The sequence below is a fragment of the Pomacea canaliculata genome, linkage group LG1, assembly GCF_003073045.1.
Source record: "Pomacea canaliculata isolate SZHN2017 linkage group LG1, ASM307304v1, whole genome shotgun sequence".
NCBI classification, from domain to species: Eukaryota; Metazoa; Mollusca; class Gastropoda; order Architaenioglossa; family Ampullariidae; genus Pomacea; species Pomacea canaliculata.
Window position 1 is genome coordinate 17,689,957 of NC_037590.1, and position 25,348 is coordinate 17,715,304.

The following is a 25,348-nucleotide window of genomic DNA, read 5'->3' on the forward strand; positions in this document are numbered from 1 at the left end:
TGAGTTTTCATTGGCATAAGGAGGAAGCAGTATTAAATAACATTTCATTATAATTATTAGAAATAATTATATAACAGCAAACAGCTTCTAATACCTATTTCAACGTTTATCTGTTGCAAACACCAATTTTATACAAGAAGATGAGGAACAAAGGATTTCTGGTGGCTATAACATTTAAACTTTTTAATATCAACTAAAACAGATAATTAGCTGCCACTTTAAAAGAATATTCTGTATAAAGATTTTAAATAATAATTGAATCTTTTGTCTTATAATTCCAGTAGGATGCTACTTTATACCTTGCATACTTTCATAATATTGGAATGCCTGCAAATTTAGTGCACGAGAGAGATGTTTCTCCCATTGACCTCCAGCATTTTTGACACATTAGTAAACTTTAAAGTTTAGCATTAAAACTTTAATAACCTTAATATATGTTCGTACTGATGAGACTGCAATTTAAAAAAGATTAAAAAAAAGTTGACAAATGACAAAAAGAATATTATGGTTGAGAGTATGGAGATCATGTAAACCATTAAGAAATTTCAAACCATCATTTCTTGCAGATGTTTGATGGAGTTAATTACAGGTTATTTAAATTCCCTACCACTCTATATATCGTCCTCACACAACCAGGCTCTGACATCTGCCTGTTTACCATGCTGGTAACTTTATTCTGATTGCCTCGGAAGTTGCTGGTGGATCATAAAATACTGATATATGAACCTCTCTTCCTGCTGAAGGGTTTTAATTAGATGGACAGGCATCCCCAGATTTGCTACTTCCTATTTTTTTTTTTTTTTTTTGTATGCGAGGAATTCGATCTCTATACCATCAGCTATGAACACTTTCGCTGTGAACCACGGCAGTAATTTCCTGCTGTTTTAATTCTGGTAAATCCCTCTGTACCATGGCTGTACAAGTTGGTGGTAAAACAGGGAACACGCTTCCAGTCGATGTCGTTTTGCTGTCGTCATAGCACAGCGGAACTAGGTCATGCGAGACGGCACATGCTGCTGGCAAATTGAGGCACCCATGACACATACACAATAATATTAATGAAGAGGAGCTTAAGCATGCATATCTCCTCCCATGATGCTCTTCGTCAGTTGATAATAAAGCCAGGACTAACGTCTGAAGCGTGTGACAGTAGTTTTGTCACGCAGGTACGGTCCAGGTGTGTCATTCTGTTCGCGCCCTAACTGTGCTGCGTGTACTTTTTTTCCTATACTCCTCCACAGGTATAAACGGACTCCGATCAATACACAGGTAAAGCAGTTCAGCTCGGGTCTGGTCGCACGGTGACTTCAATCACGCTTTTTTTTTTCAATCCAAAGCCAGCGGCTTCATATATACCTCGGTGCAGTCTCGATTTCTCCAGCTAGGCGCGCGCGAGAGAGGGGAAGTGGGGGGTAGGTGGGGTCGTAGAAACTCCACCACCACCACCACACACAAGCCTTTATACTCTTACTCGCCATATGCCGTTTGCCAGCGGGGAGAGCCTCTACCTACCCTGCGTAGAGGTGCTTTGAGGCGAGGTAGACATTACGAGAATTCTTCTTGTGATACCGCTGGAGCGTCCAGGCAGTGCAATCGCATGCACACGCGTGCACGCGCGCGAGATTGAGCGAGTGGAGCATCGCGCGGAGTTTTGAATTACAACTACCAGCGTGTCCGCTCTCTCATGTTTCACGGCCCATGATGGCTACACGAAGTAAAACAGCGATGCCAAAGGATTTCCACTCTCTTCGGGCAGAACTGCGAACAGCCAAGTCTTACTTCAAAGACCCCGACTTCCCTCCCGATAATAGGTCACTCTACTTCAGTGGACGTGTACCCGAGAATATAGGACAGGTCAAGTGGAGGCGAGCGAAGGTAAGAAAGTATATATCTTTTGGTAGGACAGCGGCAGTGGAGATTTGGGTTTGCAGGTATACAACCCAGCGAAGGATGGCGGTTAATTTGAAAGGGTAGTGAAGCGTGTGCGATGAGTAAAATGAGCATTTGTTTGAACGTTGACAATGCGCTATTTTTTATATTAACCGTAAGAACGATGGTATATCTATATCCATACATCGAATCTATAATCGTCGATCGACAGAGCACTCGATCCTTCCTCCTAGCTATGGTAAGATAAGCTTAAGTTTGCAGACTGTCACTCAGTGGCTTTGACATTAGTGCATGTCACCACCACAATTTTATTTCCTTCTGTTGGACATGTGACATGGAGATAAACTAGCGACCATAGCGAAAGCCTGAAGATTGCGCTAACCTCATACACACAAACAAGCACGCACGTTCACACACACACACACACACACACAAACACACACACACATAGCGTAACTTTGTCGCTGTACAGTCACTGTTCACGAACTAGATACGACACACTTCAGTAACCACTTAGTGGAGAGTTGACTGTTTGCAAAGCTCTTCGGTCTAGCTTATCTTGTCCCCAGTTCATACCCGCTTTGTACCTCATCACGTTCTTTATTGCGTGCTTTTTTGTTTATTTTTTGGCTCTTTGTGTAAAGATTGGATCAAGTGGCAATTGAAGTATTAAAAGCATATTAATTTAACTGTTTTATGCATCACTCGTAGATTTGAATTTTTTGAAGGCATATCTAATGCGCATTAAAGGTATGAAATACTAAAGGCTGCATTATTGCTCGATGGTATTGAAACCATGTATGCATTTTGGCGAATAATAACAAAAAATAATAAAAATTTTGATTCAAATATTGCTGTTCATGAACTTTCAACCTTACTTTCATTGTTGATAGGGTTGTGCCTGATGTTAAATCTTAGCTGAGCAGAAGTATTACGATCAGTACATCGGGCGGTCAACTAAATGCTTAATCGTAAAACTTTCAGCTCTAGAATTTTGTGTAATCCTTCCCATCTACAAATTAAACCGCCTATGCCAGATCCGTTCTATGCAACCCGGTCCTCCTTCCTTCGGTCCGTAACACAACAACAAAGGCAACGCCATTGAGATGTCTTTAGTGTGTCTGCGCTTGGATTAAAATACGTATTCGCTCACAAGATCCTTTGGTGTTTACAAGAAAGAGTTTCGGTCAAGCCACTGTAGGCCTTTAGAAATGTTAGTGTACCCCTGCTCTACATGTGGGCCTTGCAGGGTCTGTGGGGTGTAGGTGAGAAAGAAGTGTGTTCATGCAGCTGTTCAGATAGCGTCCTAAACCTTCCATCTTTGTCCATACACACACAGGAACCCACTCATATTTCACACACACATGAGGGAAAGTTTGAGTGTTCTATGTGTAGTTGGGGGAGGGTGTTGAGAAAAAACGAGAAACCTTTCACAGCTGTCTTCTGCAATAGGACTTATGATCATGGTAACTGCTGCACGGGTAAATAGCGCTAGAAACATTAAAGGAATCAAACCCGCGGCCCATCATGAAGGGTTTTTTTTTCTGAATAAAGGTATGCTGTAAATCAGGATACATGTGACAAAGATAGCACTAAGCAGAGCGAAAATAACTCCCGCCACCACCACTCCTAATTTCCCGGCAATACATCTTTCTAAATGTTTGCATGCAGCTGGCAGAAAGTCGCTCCGTTCTTTGGTTTCCGTAGCACACGACTATCGGGGTGTATGCTGCAAGGGACAGTTGTTGTTGTTGATGATGATGATGATGATGATGATGATTTATTGATTGATTGATGATTGATTGATTGATGATTGATTGATGATGATGATGATTTCACTAACGCAGCTGGTCGTAACCACATTGCTAAACAGGGAAAAGCTTTGTGTTGCAAACCGTCCGCAAAATGCAAGGATAGTTTTTTCTGCCCCACTTCCCCTAACGAAAGAGAGAAAGACAGAGAAACACAGTTCTATAGGTCATGGAATATCGTGTCAGATCGATCCAATGATAGAGGGAAGAAGTGTGGGGGTTGGCAGGAGGCTGTCATGAGTGGCTCTGGCTGATAGCTCGCCATCAGTCTGCAAAAATTAACGGAACCGTCAATTAGATGTCGGCGATCAAGGGATAGTAGAGGGCTTCAGCATTGTGATAACTGCAGTCTTCCGAACGGAAATCCGGATAAAAATAGTCACGGGATAAAGTGATTACAGACCTGCTACATCACCGAAAAGAAAACAATAAACAATGCTTGGAAGTTATTTTTAAGTATGGCTATACAATTTTAATCACAAGCTGTAACACAACAATTCGTATTCCTTGTTTCGTGGTGGTGAAGAAGATCATCACAATCATTGTCATTGTTTAACAAGAGTTGAACATCACAGCACGGTGAATGTCAAAAGATATTATAACAGGCAGAATAATATGCTAAAAATCCTTAAGAGATTTGGTAAAAGTACTGAAACCAATGTAGATGAAAAACGACAGTAAAAAGATGTCGGTGAAAAAGAAGTAAGAGAGAGAGAAGGAAGACATTTGTAATCTGAAACACACTGCAGTGAAAGGTTTAGCAGGCTCTGTCGATCACACCCAAGCACGCGCTCGACTGCAATCTTATTTTCCTAGGGAAGGAACTTTTGCCAGAGTTTTGTGGGCACCACCTGTGATTTACCACAGAGGAGAGTCTTTTCACCGTTCAGATTTTTTTCTCCTCCCTTTTCCTCTCCTCCTTCTCTTTTTGTTTGCTTCCCCTATCCCACCTCACCTTTTCCTTGCGATCTCATCTTTAAGAGTAATCCACTTGAACAGCTAGCCAAGAAAGACTGGTTCTTTGAAAAATATTCGATGTTATCCTCGAGCATGTAGGGGAAGAAATACATTATAAAACACAATACTACTTTTTCTTTTCTGCCTTGAGAATCTCTTGACACAATCTCTCTCTCACATGTAGACAGTTAAGCAAAGTAAATAGAAACGATGAATTTAACATTTTATTTTTTTCTTGGACATTCCCAGCAATTTAAGGACATCTTTAGAGTAAGAAATCTAGGATTACAGATATATCAAAAGGAAAGGCCCATGCCGAACTGCATCAGGGTTCGTATCGCTCTCCTCATATTTAAAAGTGTTCGCCAAATAGTTGTTACAGGACTGGCTGCCCTGCCGTATGTAGCCTTAGTCGCTGGCTCGGCGTTTCACCCCTACTTCCCTCGTCACATCGTTAACCCTTAATTAAGAAGGCAAATATTTATCTACGGAAAAATGTATGACGATCTAAACGCCCTGTCCTCATACAACAGCTCGTTTCGGTTTAGTTTAACAATAGCAAGTTAATCCCTCATTTAGCAATCATGAAGAAGCATCTGGCTGGGGTGGTAAACAACTAACATGCAGAGAGAGAGAGCATTGAAAGTTTCACTGGGGTGGTAAACAATTAACATGCAGAGAGAGAGAGAGCAATGAAATTTTCCCTGGGGTAGTAAACGACTATTCTACAAAGAGAGAGAGAGAGCAATGAATTTTTCACTGGGATGGTAAACAACAGATCTGCAGAGAGAGGTAGAGCTTTAAAATGTTCACGGTTACTGGCTGCAATGCGTTAAAAAAAATTGCTTGAGCGCAGCGCTGGGTCAGGTAACCGATGCAGGAAATGCAAGCAGTAACAGACCTGGGGTAGAAACAGTCCACACACATGGTATGCTGGCTGTGGTTTGCTCAGCCAGTTTTAGCACAGAAAGGAATGACTGAAAAAAAAATGTCTGAACAGTCAGAGCGAATAATCTTTTTCTTTTTAGACTGACGCACAGCATGAGGAGACGTTAAGATTATTCAGAAAGCTTGAAAAAGTATAAAAGTTCATACACTTTTATTCATTTAATATATTTTTATATGGCTGCTGGCACAGACAACTTGTATTTTATATTGAGAGGATTTTGTGTGTGTGTGTGTGAAAGAAATCAAGGAAAAAAGAGATGGAAGGAAAAATACAAAAATGACCTAGACAAGCTAACAGCCAGGGAGGCAAGCGGTCACAGAGAGTGAATCTCAGACCGAAAATTTTAGGTTCACAAATATTCATCTCTAAAAAAAGACAAATGCACACATTTAATTTCTCCCCCCCTCCTCTCTCTCTCACATGGTTAACATTATTGTCTGGTTTGAGCTGATCCTGTAAAGGTTGTAGGCTGTAGACGTGAATGATTTTTAATTGCCCACCTGCAACAAATACTTTGCATTGTATTACATTTTTCTGTATTATTACTGTCACTAAAAAGCTGAAGGTTTGATATTTTTTTTCTTAGGATATTTTCAAGAACCCTCGGTTTGTCGTTGAAGGAGCACAGCGTCATGACCTGGACCAGGGCTCTCTGGGTAAGTATGATTGTGTTCTGTCGTAAGCCATGTTTGTTTTTGTTTGATCCTTATTTAGCTCGTGCATGATGGGTACCAAATAATCTGTGTGTGGGAATATATCGAGAACGTAAAGGATGTGTTCTCTCATTTGTAGCTTAGAGCTTCACCTCATTATCAGAAAGTCATTTAAACCTCACAAGTCCTTTAAATGTTAACTGTATATCGAGTTTATGTTTCTCGGTAGTGGCTCATTAAATCTCTCCAACCACAAGCACAACGGTCGTAGTGTAACCCACAATGAAGTTATCAGCTGATTTATTTTCCTCGATCCTTCTGAAGCCAACTCCTTCGAAAGGTCGTCACTGTCTAGGAAGGCATCAGGGGATTTATTTTCCCATGTCTTCTTAATACCATCTTTTCCAGAACAAAACCACTTGGGAGTAAACAGGCGATTTTCTTCTGTTCCTGATTATTGAACAACGGGGATTCAGTTAATTACTCGGTAATCACGTGGTTGCTCTAAATTTAATACTGTTCAGTCGAGATGACATGTGAAGGAAATACTGTAAGTAAAACCTCTTTAGCACTATCACAAAATTAGCATGGGCCAGGCCAGATGTTAAATGGAGATTGCTGAACTCCGGAAAAGTTTTAGACATTAAGTAGGTAGCTCAAAGTCTCCCTGACCCCGCAGTTCTTGGATTTTGTGGTGTCGAGAAAATGTCATCACACTGAATCCATGTCAATAACCAGATATGTCAGTGTGTGCGTGCGTGTGTCTGTCGGAAAGAGAGATTGTAGATGTGTAGTTTTGGTGGTCGAATATCAATACTGATAAATTTTATTTATGAATGTTTTCACTTCTAAATTTTTTTTAAGCCCGCGAAAAATTAGAATGAAAGTGTATATGTTTTCAGGTTCTAATTCTCTCTTTGTATTTGTGCGCGCGTGTTTGCGCGTGTGTGTGCGCGAGAGAGCGCGGTCCCCTTGTTTGATCTTGGCTTCACGTCTTCGGTGTGTGAAGGTGTCATCACACACGTTGCCTTGTTTTTTTGGGAGAATGTCCATCGTCCCAAGGGTTACTGCACAGACTGTTGACCTCTCACGTTTGACATGCGCTTTATATCACGTGTCTTGTCGACCAGAAACTGAGCAGGACTAGGGCAGCGTGGGCGAGAAACTGATAATAGTCTGACACACTTGCGAAATTTCTTCTTCTTACATTCCCACAGCCACGGACCGGAATGTACCGGTAGGTTCGTGCCCATGGCATGTTCAGGTACTCTTACCTTTCGCCGAATTGAGGACAGTTCCTTATGTACACTGGAGTTTGTTCTCCTCTGTTGACCATACCTGTGTAGGCGTTTTTTGTTTTGTTGAGGGTTTTTCCCCTCAGACCAACTGTCAGCAAAACGGTGATACAGCATACGCTACATACTGCGAATGAGACCAGGGTCAGCCGAGTGTTAGAAAGTTAGAGAATTATTAATATTTATTTACGAGAGTAAAACAAAAGTTATGTTTTGTCCTCGATCTTTCTAAATCACGGAGATGCGCACGTGTGGGTTGATATCATTTCTGTAATAAAGATAAAAATTAAAGAGACTGCTTTTACTTAAAGCCTTGGGGAACCTCTCATGTGTATGTTCACGCTTCTAGCAGAGACAATGTTTTATTTACGGCTTTCAGCTTTAACCTGCATTTAAGAATCATTTAGCAGCGTTCTTTGAACCACAGAACTACTTCCTTTGTGGAATTATTTATATCTTATGGATCCCTTTTTTTGTTTGTTTGTTAAACGACGCAATAGTGGAAGTAAGTCATCGAAGGGTAGCAGAAAAATGTGGGATACACCTTATAGGACACTGAACTACTTGGAGGGCTGATAACCCGACACCTAAAAATCAAGTCTGTGTTTTCACAGTGAAAGTGTTCCTGTGTCAGCTGAAGTCGCTGCCAGGTGCCGATGTCCATCCCAGGTGGTGTCAGGCGGTCACTGTGTTCACTACCGAATCCGTGTAAACAGAATCTACACTGAAGTATTAATGTTTTACAAGAGTGTTTTACGCAGCCGCTACATACATTCCAGCAGTTAACGCAGGCGCCCTCGCGCGCACACACACACAGATGAAGGGCATGGGTAACGTGGGCAGAGTGGTCAGAACAGCATGCCTAGTTATCGCAGGGATGAGTAAAAAAAAAATCACATATCCTCTCGTCTGTATGCATTCTCACTCTTCGTGAACATACTATACACAGCCGGCGACGACGGGCGGAACCACAAATATTTTGTACGTGTGCGCGCGTCTGTGCGAAAGTGCGCTCGCCGATGTCAGAGTTGTCCGTGCATCACGTAGTTCACTCCCCTTTCCCCACCTCCGCGGACTGGGGTGGAATTTCAAAAGAACAGAAGTTCCACTGTTGCGCCAGGACTCGTGTTTACACTGGGATTTTCGGTACGTCTCTCGAGTTCGGGCCAAAAGTTTTTACATTATCACATTTACTTACCCAAGAGAGCGATGCTGGGTGCAAAATATTCAGTTCTTAAAGCCCGCCTCCTATAATATGAACCAGAAGTGTGGGTTATCTATAGCATACAAGAGGAGAAAGAAGGGAGAAGAAAAAAGAAAAAAAAAAGAAAAAAAAAAAATTTCTTGCTGCCACGACATACACGACAAAAGTACATTGTCACTTTTTCAGGAAATTGCTGGTTCGTGGCGGGGGCAGCAACTCTAGCTACAAGCGACAAAGCTTTGTTCGAGAGAGTTGTTCCGCCTGATCAGGATTTCGACGCTAGTTACGCAGGTATGCGGGTTATTTACCATTACTGGCCAAAACAGAATGATTGAAGACAAAGTGAAGACCTTAAATATGTGATGAAGGATTATTTAGTAATTTTTAAATTAACGATAATATTTTCTTTGCATGCTAATGTTTAGAAACGCGCAGTTATCATTCTTTACACAGAATAATTTCGACTCTGAAGATTTTCACGTTTTTCCTTAGATTCAGTCTTAATAGCTAGCTTCAGTGAAGTCAAGTATCTGTCTGCTGGTGACTTATTACTGTACCTGCTATTAATTATATTTTTTGACATGTCTGTCTGTTGTGTTCGTGCGTTTGGTGACATGTCTGGAAGGCGCGTTCCGATTCAACTTCTGGTGGTATGGCACGTGGACGGAAGTCATTGTCGACGACTACCTGCCGACAGATGGTCGGGAACTCATTTACTGTCACAATCGAGAGCGTCCGGATGAGCTGTGGCCGCCACTGCTGGAAAAGGCGTATGCCAAGTAAGTATGACGTCCGTTTGGTGGATGGATAAAAGAGCTAATCTGCCTTTCTATTCTGTAGATTTAATTGAAAAAAAAATGGTTAAAGGTACGGTATCAGTGGTCCAATAAGGTAGTCGTCCACTAACCTTTTCAGGTTGTTGGAGAGTGAGGTGTTAGAGACCTCACTATTCCCGGAGGTACCCATATCCTCTCCCTCCCTGCCTTACCTTCCCCAACTTTTGATGAAGTCAGGTACCCAATCCCGAGTGGAAGAAGGGTATTAAACCTGTGCACCTCTTGGTTCAGACACCAATCCTCTAGCCACTCGTCTATCTGCTTCCTCTAATACCATGATATAATTTCAGAAATGAGACACACATAAGCATACCTTCCTCTTTTTACTTTCCTTCAAACAGCCAGTGCTTGCTTGTTTATCTACTTACTTAGCTACTAAGCTAATGACTAATCGTTGTCATAGGCTTCGTGGCTGTTACGAGGCCCTGGATGGGGGTAAGTTGCAGGACGCCATGGTGGACCTGACGGGTGGTATCTCGGAGGTCATCAGCCTGGAGGACAAGAACAAAGTGACCTATGAGCTCTACGACCTGCTTCTGTGCTCTTTCTCTATGAAGTCCATGCTGGGGGCCGCCATCTTTGTAAGTGATGCATATTGACTTGAAGTGTTGTGGGCCTCGTTGTTCCGCGTTTCAATGTTCTTTCTCAGTCAGAAGATTTAATGGAGCGCGCAAAGGTAACTTTTCAAAACAGAAACGACGATTTTACTATTGTCCCTTGAGATAAACACATTTTCCACGAAACTGAAATTGTAGCGAAAAATCTCGAAAGAATGTTCAGGAATTGTAACAATCAAGAAGAGAACGAACAAAACATGAGAAACTGACTTGTTTCCAGCGTCCAGAAGGCTCCACGGAGTCGGAGGTGGAGATGTCGAATGGCCTGTACATGGGCCATGCCTACAGCATCACGGGTTTCCAACAGGTAACATGATAAAATGACTAAGTGGATAAGGGAAAGTTATATGTGCAAGTGTTTGTTTTTTTTGGTTTTTTTTTGTTTGTTTTTTGTTGTTGTTGTTGTTGTTGTTGTTGTTTTGGCTACTTCAGTTTTGACGGTAACTTCCTTCGGAGATTTATTTAAATAACAAAGTGGACAGGAGTAGGAGAGCTATAAGTACCTGGATAGACTCACTGTAACGGTTACACTGAGGTACCTGTCTAGAGTCGCTGCAAGGGCAACATTAAGATACCTGGTTAGACTCACTGTAACGGCTATTCTAAGATACTTGGTGAGACTCGCTGTAACACAGAACTTTTTTTACTCGCAGCTGAAGACAAGCAAGAGCGTGGTGCGGCTGATGCGGTTAAGAAACCCTTGGGGCCGAGGAGAGTGGAATGGCGCCTGGTCAGACAAGTGAGTAGTTGCAGCATCTTCTTGTCTCACTCAGCTTGCATTGTACCCTACTTGACAACCACACATTTCCCAAGGGTCCTGCGATGAAAAAAAAGTGAAACTGTCGTAGTCTTGTCTCTGTGAGCTTGTGTTGCTCTATTCATAGTCTTCCTTTTTCATTGTTCTTAAATTTCCTCTGTGTTTGTGTGTGGGGAGGGGTTGGTTAGTAATTAAGCTGTTGAAGGGTTTCCTGATGAATAATCATCAGATGATCTCTTACTGGTACACACTGTGTACATTTTGCAGTATGAAGTCCTCAGACAGCATGTCACATTATTAGGTGAAGTACTCGGCCTTTTTATTGCATCGTCGTTATGTCAGTTGTTGTGTTTCTTTTGTCTCGTAAACCGTCTACACTTTACGATCATTTGTTCCTGGAAGTTTATTTTTCTACTACCATTCGAGACAAAAGTCATGTCTTGACAGTAACTATGAGACATTTATAGATTGTCACAAAAAAATTATCGATGATCAAATGCAGATATTTGGTACTTTGCGGACAAATGTGTATGTGTATGTATTTATTTACATATTTCAGATCATCCATATTTGCATATCACCATATACATACAGGAATAAACACGTGCACTTGCAGGAACACACACACAAACACACCAGGTGTAATTATCTAAAGCTTTTTAAAACGTGTTTCACCGTATGCTGTGCAGCTCCAGAGAAATGCAGTCGTTGCCACCAGACATCAGAGCAGAGATGGATGCCCGAAGTGTGGACGAGGGCGAATTCTGGTATGTCTGGAGACACTCCAGTCATACAATCAATAAAAGTACTGAGCGATCAAAAAAAAAAAATGAACTAACAAAAATTTAAACAAACCAGTGAACAAGCAAACGTACAAACAAGCCGCCGAGAAAGTACAACAGGGAAAACCCAAGATGGGACAGAACTTAATGAATACAATCAGAACAGATATTAATGGGTAGAAACAAATAGGACAAAGTTCACAAATAAGTAATACAGAACAGAGTCTAGTGAGTAAAATAAACATGTAACTTTTGGGAAAAATCCACAATGTGCAGACTTAGCTGATTGTCTATGAGGTCAAACAGTGGTATTCATGTGCTTTCATTACTGCCCTCGGCTATGTTTACAGCTCATAAACATCCCTGGTTAATCCACATAAAAGTAAACGTTTGCTTGTCTTTCATAATGCGCAGGATGAGTTTCGAAGATTTTGTGAAGAATTTCCAAGAAATTCAACTTTGCCATCTTCAGATAGATGCCATGGTTGAAGAACTCCGAGACAATCAGGTGAAGGAGATTTGCTCATCTGCACGGATGCATACTGGATTGCTGACTCTGGTCACGTGATCCAGCAACTGCAAAACTTGGCGAGAGGTTACGCGAATGTCCGTTTTCATCTAAGCATGCGCAGGGGTTGATTTGTGTAACTGGGATAGAATTTTAGCTCTTCATGCGCACATTTTCTTCAACAGATACTGTCCTTCATTCAGTTTCTGTCGAGAAAAGTGTGAATTTTTTTTTCTCTTAAAGTTTGATCAAGATGAGAAAAACTTACTGTGGGTGCGCGTACAACAAAGTCTACATGCTTTTATATTTCATTTCGTTCACTTTTTCTGCCTGATGACTGTAGTTTATTTGGCCTTTTCTTCTTAAATTTTTAAAATATGTAATTTGCTTTTGTTTGTACTTTCCTGCCGTCATGTCTGCTTTTGTACTTAGTCATTCATTTAATGTTTCTCATCCATTTCCTGTATCATATACCTGTGTGTCGGGCGAGAGAGCCAGCTAAATCTTGTTGCTTTCTAAATGATCCGGGCACGGCGTTTGTCACGTGACTTTGCAGAACAAGCAGAACTGGAATGTCATGGTGTACCACGACGAGTGGATCCGCGGTGTCACAGCGGGTGGTTGTGGCAATCCTCCTAACGAGCGTACGTACAACTGTCTTTGTGTAGGCATTCGATTCAGAAATATTTGTTACTGGCTATTTTATTGAAATGTTGATGCACTTTGTGCATGTAAATTAAGTTTTTGGCCATCACCAGATTTGTATGCGCTGTCTTAAGGTCTGTACTGGAGCAACCCCCAGTTCTACCTGAACCTGTCGAAGACTGACACGGTTCTAAGCAGCAGAGGGGAATGTACTATTATCATCTCTCTCATGGAGAAGGAAATAGACAAAAAGACATCGATAGCGATAGGGTTTGATGTTTACAAAGTGAGTGAATTTTTTTGTCAACATTAAGAAAACGGGATTGTTGAAACAAGGGATTGGGTTTCGCACTCGTTCATTACGAAGCACTATGGCTACATTTCTGGAGAATTGTTTTGTTCTTGCCCAGTCTGTACAGCACTCCTTTTCGAACAACAAATTAAACACACGACATTGTAGACTTCATTATACACAGTTTTCACATCTTTACGGTTTTATGCGCAAGGTACTATTTATCCTATTCAGGGAAATATTTTATTTTAGACAGAAGACGCATACAATTTATCCTATTCAGGGAAATAGTTTAGACAGAAGATACAAACGCTCACAGAAGCCACTGTGGGAATCATAAATAATCTGATTATTTCACAGTCTTTGACTGTTTATTTTTCATTTGTTCTCTAACAGCTGCTGAAACCAGACCTTCGGCCACTGAACGAAAGGCGTGCCCCCAAGAACGCCTGGAGATGGCGAAGAGGTCTGGCAAGTACCAGTTCTACCGGGAAGTGACGAAACGGATGGTTCTGCCTCCCGGACATTACGTCATCATTCCATCAACGTACCTACCTAACGAAGAGGCCAAGTTCATGCTGAGGATTTTCACAGAAAAGTTCGCCAATAGCAGGTGAGTGAGAAAATTTCACGCCCATGCACTGCCAACAGATAGACATGTTGACTTTAATGTTTTGTCGGGTCAACAATCGTTGAAGTTTTATCGGAGATTGTCGACGACATAGACGATTCCTTTTTGTTCCCAAAGATTTAAAACTCATCTTTATAGCAAAAAGACGACCAGCTCTCTGTCTACAAATACGTATATACACGTGATGTGTATGTGATATGAATGTTGTTCTCGCTCGGTATTCTTTCTTTTATTGTTTTGCTGATCTCAGCAAGGTGTGTGAACTGCCATAACTGTTTCCAAGTTGCCTACAGGGTAAACCTCCTTTCCGACACCATGCATTTATTTTGTCTTACATGCACTGGGCACACTAATGCATGCACATTCGGGCCTGCGCTTAATTGAACGGTTACTTCGTTAAGACTCGTTCGAGTACAATCCCACCTGAAGTTTTCAAGGCTTTATAATTGCATAAATTGTTGTCTTTTCAGTGTTATGGAAGAGAAGCCAGACATGTCGGTAAGTAACATGAACACTTTGGTCATGAAGTCTCAGATATTCCAGAACCTAAAACACATGAACTGAAAGACACTGATTGGTACAAAGTATAACAAGCGTTTGCTGATTGAGCATTAATGTCAAACAGGCTTAAAGGTATAGTGGGGTTACTTTTCTCAAATGACGGTAAAGCTCGGTGCAAGACACGTATACGGTATTTCTCAAAATATGAGTAAATACACACCGTCTGTTCTCTTGCCTACAAAAATCACCTTGCCTATTCGGAGGTCACGCTAGTGATGTTATGTTTGTACACATTGCGGTTAATTAACATCCGACGCCATTGGCTGTAGTATTGACAACATAACAGTATCTATGTACAACACTATCATTTCGGCAAAGCATATTCTGAAAAAAAACATCATTCGGAATTTCAAAAAATTAGTCAGCTTGTGTGTATGTTTCGTAGTTAGGTAGAAATGTTGATAGTCATAGAAATATTAATTTGCCAGTGAGTGAATAATCGAGTTAAGTTTATAGTGTGTCGTTTTCATCACAGGACAAAGATATCCCGGTAAGTTTATCTTCCTCGTGTCCAGACATTCTAGAGTGCATGAGCAGTCCTAGTCTCTGCTCCTCTAGCCATTCCTCTCTGCATAGTACATGTCCATAAGGCCATAACGACGAAGCTATTAGATAATGAATCAGTTAAGTGTCACAATGCATAAAATTTCCATGAATTGACCATAAAGCATGTCAGAGCACTTTCCATTTGTTCCCTCTAACAGTAATTATGTAGTATTTCATCAGCTTTTCGCGCTAGTTTAGCTCGCAGCTACCTCCATTTAACCTTAGTATAAATCTTTGTGAAGGCAATCGCTTCTGTCTCTATATCTATTAACTCCTCCCCGCCCAACCCGTCCTGTACTATTAGACGCCGAGGATCTTCATATTGGACAAAAGAAAGCCCCTAAACCATTTGAAAGAAAGAATACTTCGTGCGTTTCGTGTGACATGGATGTTCTCGTTAGTGAACTCTTATGCTTCAAGTAGGTACATCATGGTCACGTGGCAATGCAGCCCATTTCCGAAATCAAAAAAATTATCCTCTTGTGTGAATAGTTTTTCAATTTTCTCTTTGCCACTGGCTTGCTTCTTGAGCACTTTTGTACCCTACTCAGTAGGTAGAGTTTCATTGAATCTTAGTGCAAACTAATTCTAGACTTAGAAATAACAGACAACATAGAACTAGAAGCAGAAGCAAAAAAGCAACCAAAAAGCCCAAATAACTTTGCTTGCTTTATTTAGAAATCCAAAATACTTGATGTATACTCAAAACGTGGGGCAGCGAGGTCAGACACATGTGCAGGAGTTCTTAGTTTTGGTTGCTGTGTCATTTGTGACATCTGGGTTGCGAGACACTTTGTGTCAGCGGTTCTTATGATGTAACTAACGTTACCATGTTATCGAATCACCATTGGACAACAATTGTCACGTGGGTCTGAGAACACAGACGGAGACCACATAGCGGAAGACTGCGTCAAAAGCCAAACTTACGAAACCTGATGCTGTGTAGTGAATTGTTATCAACTGTTAATGACACTTTCATGAGAATAAAATAAGTCGCCCACACAACGGGCCAGAGCACGATTGTGCTGTACATGGCTAAATGCAAAGAAAAGAGATTTTTTTTTCTTCTTTGGTATCTTTAAACAAGGAAGAAACAGGGTTTCGTATGTTTACTTGATAAAGTTGAATAAAAAATAAATTTTGTTTAAGCATTCAGTCCTCTGAAACAAACTTGACGCAACTAGTTTTTACAAAACGTGATTCAACTTCAGAGAGTCCATTAGATGGGGTCAAGGTAACATTTTATATTGTTTATTGGATGACAATGCTTAATAATGTTTGCTTGTACAACAACCTTCCACATTTATGTCGCTGTCTTTTCTGACTGATATATATATATATTTTTTTTTTGCCTGACTGTCCATCTGCCTGTCTGTCTCCTGTTCGTTACATTTTCGTACTTTAATTCATCACACCTGTCTTAAATAATCCATGACATTATTCACCCATTGGTTACAATGATGGGAAAAAGAACCGCATTATTCTGAAGACTGTCCCGATTGCTTTCTGTACCACAGCCCATCTTGTCGCCCAAGGATTTTGTCTACGACCTGTTTAACAAGATCGCCGGCAGCGACAGCATGCTGGATGCCGCGGAACTGCAGACCTTTCTCAGCGCTGTCTCTGAAGAAGGTGGACAGCAAGTTGCATGAAGCATACAGAACACACAATGCATACAGCATATAGCATACATCATACATCATAAACACTACAATACAAGATACACCATTCAGCTACAACAAACATCACATGGTATGCTTGTTCTTGATATACCTCCCAAAAAAATTAAGATTTATGATAAAATGAAGATAAAAAAAAAAGAAAAATGACCTAACGAAGTTGCATGTTACTGGAAGGTCAATGTCGCTCTTGTTTCAGACATCAAGAAACAAGTAAACTTTAGCGTGGAGCAGTGTCGGAGTCTTCTTCCAATGATGGATGTATCCTTGTCATGTGTACTCCCGATTTATGATTTGTTTACAGATGTAAAACATTTCACCGCGTTGATCCAGCCCTTCGAATTTTTTTTTTCATAAAGACATCAATGATTTCTGTTAGTTTCGCAAATACCAACCTTAGAAGATTAAAAAAATTAGTAATTTTTAAATTATCCAACTTTTCAATAATACAACTTGTTATCTCGCCAACCACGCCTCTCACAACGTTATGTGGGAGATGGAATTTTCTCGTAGTTCCCTTTAGTTACAGATCGTTTGTATTCTTTATTGCCTCGCCTCTCATCCAACATTTGTGTTAGACCGATGATGGCAAGATAACGGGATGGGGCTATCTGTCGACAGAACTTTCCTTAACAGCTGACAGGAAAGTCGCACTGGAAGACTGGGCTTCAATGAAGCCAAGAAACTGTGGAAGGAAATAAAAGCTTACAGGGTGAGAAACACTGGAGAAAATACAGTCTGATCATTTCAATTCAATTCAATCAATTCAATTTAACTTATTATCTCACTAGGAGAAATTAAAAAAAAAAAAAAAAAAAAAAAAACGTGGTAACAACTGGCTGATAATAAAACTTATAATAAAAACTTCAACTTAATTCCACTCAAACTATCATCTCACACAAACACTACAGTCCATGTAATACCGACTAAATAAAAACAACACTTTCCCAAACCTTATTCAGTATATGGTGTATAAAACTATTCCGAGAACGGGCAGTTCTTTTACTGTAGACCGGTCGCGTTTATTTCTTCCTTATAGGCATTCTATGTTAATACGAGAAAAGAAAAGCCTCCTTTACGAGAGCCGTAAAGCAGTATTTATGATAGCAATATACCGTACCAAAAAAATCTATCGTGGGGCTCCCCTTCAGGTCCAGGGCCTGGAGCGGTTGCCCCAGTTGCCACCCCAAAAGGCCGCCTGCTTTTTTTTCCCCGATAAGACATTGGTAACAGCATTTAAGTGCATCGTAAGACAGAAGACCAGTCGCGCCAAAACTGGATAATAATCGCCAAATGTATCACAACGTGGAAATAGACGGCTAGTACACTTTTACACTCAGATGCACGGTGGAGTATGGACGGCTAAGTCCGCGAAACTAGACACTTTTTTTTTTTTTTCGCACCAGAACAAGGATCCGACCTGCACGCGACGAACTTCTTCACCCTCCCCACCTTCCACCAAAGGTTTCCAGGTGTGTTCAAATACCCGTCCCTGGGGAACTGGCAGGCGCAAAACTCAAATGAAGACACCAACAGAGGAAGGAGGCCAGAAACGTGTCGGTGGTTGGGTTTCTGGGGAAAAGGACTTAAAACAAAAACATGGCGCGACAAATGTTGGCAGGCCCAAACCTTAACCCACTGTAATCAGTCCACAAGTTAGAAGCTTTCAGGATATATTTTTTTTTTCTAGGTGTGTGTCGTTGGACTTAAACACAGGCCTTGCCAGAAGACAACCCCTTCCTTTCCCTCTAGGTGTAGGCAAGAGCGAAAATTCCCCTAATGAAGCTGTGAAGACAAAAGCAAAGTAGACTTTATGCTTTTCGTCTGTCAGTCCTGTACAGCACGTCTCGGCTGTTTGTTCTCCAACTTAAGCACCTGAACTTGGGGATCACTCGGACATGGACACAGACTTGCAAGCGCACGAACCTACTCGGTGAAGTGCATGCCTGCACTCAAATGAATGCTCAAGTGCACTGACACGCACGCAGCTATAAACAAGAATGAAAATAATATTTTTATGGGGTAGATATGACTCGAATGTTATGGCCGCTGTTATGTAGGCCTCTGATAAGACAGGCACCGTGGAAATTGAGTTTAGATATTTTCAAGAGTGTTGCAGGATGATTACACGAGAACTCAGTGCACGATCAAGACACTTAAGTCCGATGTTGCATCAAGGCCGAGTATGAAATATTAAAAATTTTCCAGACATGTGGTCATCAGTAATATTTGTGGTTCCCTCATCTTTTCTTCCGGCCAAAGTCTAATCGTAGCGAGGAAAAGTACACATCTCCTTTTTAGGATATCATGATGATGAGTTTGTGTGTGTGTGGTAGAGAGAGAGAAGTTGATGACATGTGTTCAAATCCAGCTGACGAATATGGATGATAAACAGGCTAGTTGCTGCTGCGACACTGTCTCTTACAGGCACACACTTTACAACATGGTGTTATAAAAGAATATATGTTTGCTATATATATGGGTGTGAGAGGGTGAAAGAGTGTGAGTTGAGGACAAGTTTAAAAATGCAGCTGACGGAAATAGATGTAAAGGTGCAAACAGAAAATCTTCTAGAAACTAAAAACGGATGAGTTTGAGAAGAGAGCAGGCGCTAAGGGGGCTTCAAACACGGAGTCGCTACCTGGGGTCCGGTGGGGTTGGGAGTTGGGGGAGCAGAGTGGAGTGCAGAAACAGACAAAAAACATCTTTACCAGTGTCTGTCTTGTTTCAAGTTTATCTTTTAGTCTTCGTGCACTTAGCGTCCCCTAGAGGGACTCAGGGTTTTGTCCCTTTGTACACACCTTGTCTAAGGAGATGTTCTTGTACTTGCTGACCTATGTAACTGTTGAATCCCATCCGACACGAAAAAACTTGCAAAAATTTACAGACGGTAAACAAAAAAGAGTTTTGGTGTTAGTCTTTAGTCCTAAGCATGCAAAGTTAGACATGTATCTTACAACGTGGCTTGTTAATGACAAAAATACATTTTCATTTTTGAATTACTAGAGACTGTAAAATCAAAAACTTTAGGGATGAGTGAATTAAGCAGGTGTAATGTTTTAACATAAAGCTAGGATGTTCGTGAGAGATGAATCTTTTTTCATAGAATTTATAACTGCAACAAATCTGCTGTATTTTTTTTCAGGAGGTGTTCCTGCAGTTTGACAGAGATAAATCAAACTCCGTGGACACTTACGAACTTACCAACATGTTCACCAAACTAGGTAAGAAAAGATAGGCTAACCTTGTCTAGTGACAGAGAAGGAATGAGCAGTAGTAAGTTTAGGACATGGCTGCAAGGGTTGATAACTGATTCACGTGCTGCACCTCTTGTCTCGATCATCTCTGAACAACTGGTTGTAACAGTTTAAGTCTGTCTCACTTGGGCGCACACACAATCCGACTATCGTTACAAGTATAATCTCTTCTTTCTTGGAGGTAGACAACTAGATTAAGAACATATTATCCTCTCCTGTCAATCCCTTTATTGAAAATACCTAAGCTCTTAAAACTTGCAGTTATTGGTTCTGTACAGGAGGCCCGTTCCTACTGCTCCTCAAAGATACAACAATGATGGGACCCGATGGTGATAACTATATTCCTATAAATCATCATGCATGGTGTGGTTCCCTCCTCCATTAGTAACAATGTCAGAGTCATTTTTTTTAAACTTTACATTAGTTCGGAACAATAGAAAATGGCATGAGTTCGTATTTTATTTCTGTTGAAGTGGCCGACATATTATTGCTAACTGATAGCATGTAGATTTTCATTTGCCCGCCCCAGTCGTTCTTATGAGTAGATTTCTGTTCGAAATATAATTTACCTGGGTTTTATATTTTAATCGCATGCCTGAAGCTATAGATGGAGTACAGTAAACCACAACCTATTTGCATTCTTACCCTTTCTAAACCCTGCTTACGGGATTTTGCATGCCACTCATGGGTACAGAGAAAACCAAGGAAGGAAGCCAGTTATGAGGTCAGGTCAGGTCATGGGCACTGGCCTACTAAGTAAAACATTTTGGCTGCCTAAATTTTAATGGGTTCATCGTGTGTAAGGCACGAAGTAAAAAAAAGCCCTTTTATATTTGCTACTAACTCAGGTATGCATTAACTGCTGGGTGGCTGCAAGATGGAGATGCTCGCTACCCAGCTACAGACCATCCTCACATCTAATATACAATTGTCTCAAGAGAGACTGCATATATTTCAGTTGTTTGCAATTTATTTTTCTTACATATTTTATGAAATAAAATGCATGAATATTCAAATTTATTATTTAGGATAGCGATAGAGCTAAACTCATTAAGATAATTAATTGAAAAGTGTACTAGAATATTGTAAGTAATGTTAAACAAGATGCACAGACAATTTGATCAACTCTGATAAAAAGGACACAGAGAAGAGCCAAAATGAAGATAAGTAAGAAAATAGAATGTATAAAAATAACGAGGGTTTGGCAAAGTAGTAATCTGTAGAACTTAAGTCTGAAGCCCACAAAACAAGTGACTAATATTTGTTACGTGTCATTGTTGTTAACTAATGGCTGTCTGCTGTTTACAGGCTTCCCTGTCGCTCGACCTGTTCTGACCGCTATTGTGCGTCGCTATGGTGACCGGGACAACCGCATCTCGCTGGAGGACTTCATCGTTATAATCTTCCGACTAATTGAGCTTTTCAGTGGGTGCCTTAGTCTCATCCACAGACCTGATTCTTTATTTTTTCAGTTCTGTAATGGTTTTCAGTCTCTGCACATGCTATTCTGTATTAGCTTTAATGGTAATAAACTTGAGTTAAAATTGTTTTAAGGCGTATAAATCTTTTTTATTTGTATCGAACGGACCCAGATGTTGAGGGGATATGCTTGTTACAGAAATGGTAGACGATGAGATGATGTTATTATTAATGCATTATGTAGTTTCTTCAATAAAAGGTTATATAAAAAGATTAACAGTAGTGTTTTTTAAAGGGAGAGTTTATTTTGCAGAAGTGTACCAGGCTCAAGAACAAAGAACGGGCCGCTCAGGTGTAGCAGAATTCTCAAGGAATGAGGTAACATGCCAAATATACTCTGTGTGTGTGTGTGTGTGTGTGTCCGCGTGTGTCTATAAGAAAGAGAAGGTTTTAAAATTTAACCAGCTCAATTTTTTTTTCTTTTTCAACGTTGTACTTTAAAGATATCTACTTCTCTGCTTGTTTTCACAATTACAGAAGCTTTGCTTATTCCATGTGCGCGCCTTGTGAATGTCTTCTTTTGATTGATGATGTTTACAATAGTTTGTTGCGTATTTCTACTTTCTCCAGTTCTTGCAAAACACAATGTACTTGTGAGGATTTCGGTGGTGCGATGAATGTTCTACAGCTTCGCAGACGACAGGTGGCTGCTGAGGAAGAATGGAAAGTGTTGCATGAAAGTCTACCACATGCTTAATAACTTCAGACACGACACCTGCGGTCTGCTGACGTTTGCGTCAGAGTAAATGTCGAACTGATTGTTCAGGACTTTTGGACACTTCACTAGAAAGATTGGAGAAAATGTCGAAGGAACTACTGAGAAAATTTAAGGTTACGGAATACATTGCTCATTGTTTGCACATGTCAAGGAATGGATCACAAGAAATTGTCTAAAGATTGACTGGAAAAAGTTAAAAATGTTAACGCTCATTATAACTAGTATTAATTGTTGATAAAGATAGCAAAACATTTCAGCCGAAATAACCTTTCTCTGAGAAATGCTTGGCGAAGATCGAACAAGAAGCTTTAATATAGCCCTTTTGATAAAGTGTGACCCTTGACCTTTATTTGTCAGCCCGAACACTGCCGATACTGTCACGAGGACTCGTGTGTGGACAGAATAGGCACGAGAAAAAAAACCTTCAAACCCTCCTCTACTGTTGGAAGAGGATAATACCGCCTTAGATAGTTCCAGATTCTCATCCAAACTTACCTCATTTCAGCATCCTAACTTCCAGCTCCTCTATCATCACCATCAGCGCCTTAGATCGTTGCTGTTATCTTGTCGTTATTGGGACGGAGGGTCGGGGGGAACTGTTGTCGTCCTTATACATCTAACACTTCTTTCAACATCAATGATTCCCCTATCGCGTTCATCATCCATTAGTTTTTGTTTTTCCATCTTTTAATCCTCATAACACCCATCATCCAAATTTTTTTTATCTGGTAAAAGACAAGCCATGATCTGATAAAAGTTGTATCTCCACTCAGAGGCTTGCTATCGCATACCTTCGACAAATTTCGAAGGGTACTTTGGTAGCGACTGATTTAGTTGCAGTAGATATTCTAGGTGATAATCAAATAATAGTAATTGATGATCTAGGAACTGTATACCTGTAATGATATTTTTGATATGAAATCTGAAGATCTGAACGATTCAACGGCTAGGCCGACTATGCAATTCCCTGACGTGTTTATATTTCGCCTCCGAAACACTTGCCGCATCTTGCTTCGATTTTGAAGTACGCATCGGGATGATTTTATTTCATTATTCATTTTAAAAGTTATTTTCAATTTTGCATCGAAGGAATGACCTTTCGGCTTACACTTTTTTTCCTCACTTCGATTTTCTTAGTGCATTATTATATCATCCGATTAGTCATTTGTATCAGCTGTTACTTGAATCAGATGGTAATGAATATTCAGTATTATCACATTGCTCACTTCAAAGCTTCTGTTACGTGCTCGACGTACAGAAAATATACAATAGGAATTTATTATATAGTTAAGCCGGGACACTTATGAATAGGAACTTAATTTGTTGTTCATTTCGTCTCCCTACCACTGTGTTACACATCTAAAAGGTGACCGGGTGGTCGTGTGCACTGAAGAAAACCAGTCTGACGAGTACACACGTTGTGGTGTTTATCAGAAAAGAAAGTCGATTTTTATGATAAATTGATGATGACCGTTTTTTCATGCTTCGCGGGGTCTGTAATTTCTTGAGTGGATGCTGACTAGACTAGGTCTTTGCTAATCAGAATAGTTTTGCCTCCGTTTGTTCCGATCTGCAGCCTATCGTTAACTTTGCAACTTTCGCATTGATGATTATTGTATTTACGAGTGAAGTCACCTCAGTTTTAAACAGATTTTTAGAGAAATTATAACATAGAGAACCAGTTTACAGAGTTGTTCTTTATTTCACTAATACGTAAATCTAAGCTAAGCTAAGCTATGTGGAAAAGTCGCTTCCCCTTTCTAATTATGTCAGGAAAACTCACTTTTGTTAATGCTGAAGATAGCAGAGGTAGTCCTTGCAACTAAACTACAAAGATCTTTACATAAATAGTTCAGTCAATGACGACGAGTGTAATGACCATAACGAAGATGATGAATGTTGACAATATTATTCGATCAGGCGTATTATTCTTATTATTACATTGACGTTCACAACAAAAGAGCTACATCTGGAGTTTCTTTTTTTATTTCATTTTATTTTTTGTGTGTGTGAAACGAGTGCCATACATGTTTGTCTTTTGAGCGTTCTGCAGGAAATTCGGGGGATGACTGTACAACAAGAAACGATTGTTTATATGTTGTCATTATTGTCCTTCCGAATTAATTTGGAAACATTATTATTTTGTTGATTATATTGCAACGGTTACTTTCTGTAATACCGTTGCAAGTTGTTTTTATTTGTAATACAGGTTAAAACTTTGCTCAGATAACTTTTTCGCTTGTGATAAATTTATTTTGTTTTAGTTTATTTTCATTGTTGTATAATAGATAGTTGCCACAACTTTGCTTTACTTAAACTTTTTAGAAAAATGTATATTAAACACACAATAAAAACACATTTCTGTTATCTCTTGTTTTCAAGGTGAATGCAGGCTTTAAAGTAGTTTTATTAACACTGACACTACATGCGACTGTAGATGTCATGTCTCCACATTAAGATTAAAGGTCAGGATGACGTAGCGTATAGGCTTGCTTTTTTTTTTTTTTTTTTTGATGCGAGGAATTCGATCTCTACCATCAGCTATGAACACTTTCGCTGTGAACCACGGCAGTAATTTCCTGCTGTTTTAATTCTGGTAAATCCTTTTGTACCATGGCTGTACTTTGACCGCGAAGTTTGTGGTAAAACAGGGAACACGCTTCCAGTCGATGACGTTTTGCTGTCGTCATAGCACAGCGGAACTAGGTCATGCGAGACGGCACATGCTGCTGGCAAATTGAGGCGCCCATGACACACACAATAATATTAATGAAGAGGAGTTAAGCATGCATATCTCATCTCATGATGCTCTTCGTCCTTTTATAATAAAGCCAGGACTAACTTCTGAAACGTACGTGTGACAGTAGTTTTGTCAGGCAGGTACAGTCCAGGTGTGTCATTCTGTTCGCGCACTGACTGTGCTGCGTGTTCTTCCCGATATACTCTTCCACAGGTATAAACGTACTCCGATCAATACACAGGTAAAGCAGTTCAGCTCGGGTCACAGTGACTTCAATCACGCTTTAATTTTTTTCAATCCAAAGCCAGCGGCTTCATATATACCTCGGTGCAGTCTCGATTTCGCGAGCGAGGCGCGCGCGAGAGAGGGGAAGTGGGAGGTAGGTGGGGTCGTAGAAACTCCACCACCACCACCACCACCACCACCACACACCACACCACCACCACCACCACCACACCACACACCACCACCACACCACCACACACCACACCACCACCACCACCACCACCACACACAAGCCCTTATACTCTTACTCGCGTGT

The 25,348-nt window shown here is 40.5% G+C and overlaps 1 protein-coding gene across 2 annotated transcripts; it reads left to right on the forward strand.

Moving 5' to 3' along the window:
• The first annotated feature begins 394 nt into the window (after nt 1-394).
• LOC112557280 (calpain clp-1-like) lies at nt 395-24,425 on the forward strand. Of its 2 annotated transcripts, XM_025227039.1 has the most exons (13): nt 395-1,875; nt 6,194-6,263; nt 8,946-9,050; nt 9,385-9,538; nt 9,999-10,176; nt 10,433-10,519; nt 10,866-10,951; nt 11,659-11,736; nt 12,166-12,259; nt 12,816-12,903; nt 13,039-13,190; nt 13,593-13,809; nt 14,298-14,325. In XM_025227039.1, exons 1-12 carry the CDS (start codon nt 1,699-1,701, stop codon nt 13,692-13,694), a joined length of 1,371 nt encoding a protein of 456 aa, XP_025082824.1. In that variant the 5' UTR covers nt 395-1,698; the 3' UTR covers nt 13,695-13,809; nt 14,298-14,325. The 2 variants fall into 2 exon arrangements, with proteins under 2 accessions (XP_025082824.1, XP_025082832.1); XM_025227047.1 differs by lacking the exons at nt 395-1,875; nt 6,194-6,263; nt 8,946-9,050; ... (5 more) ...; nt 12,166-12,259; nt 12,816-12,903 and adding exons at nt 14,864-14,878; nt 16,452-16,566; nt 16,813-16,874; ... (4 more) ...; nt 21,603-21,667; nt 21,920-24,425 and having other exon boundaries at nt 13,051-13,190.
• The last annotated feature ends 923 nt before the right edge of the window (nt 24,426-25,348 follow it).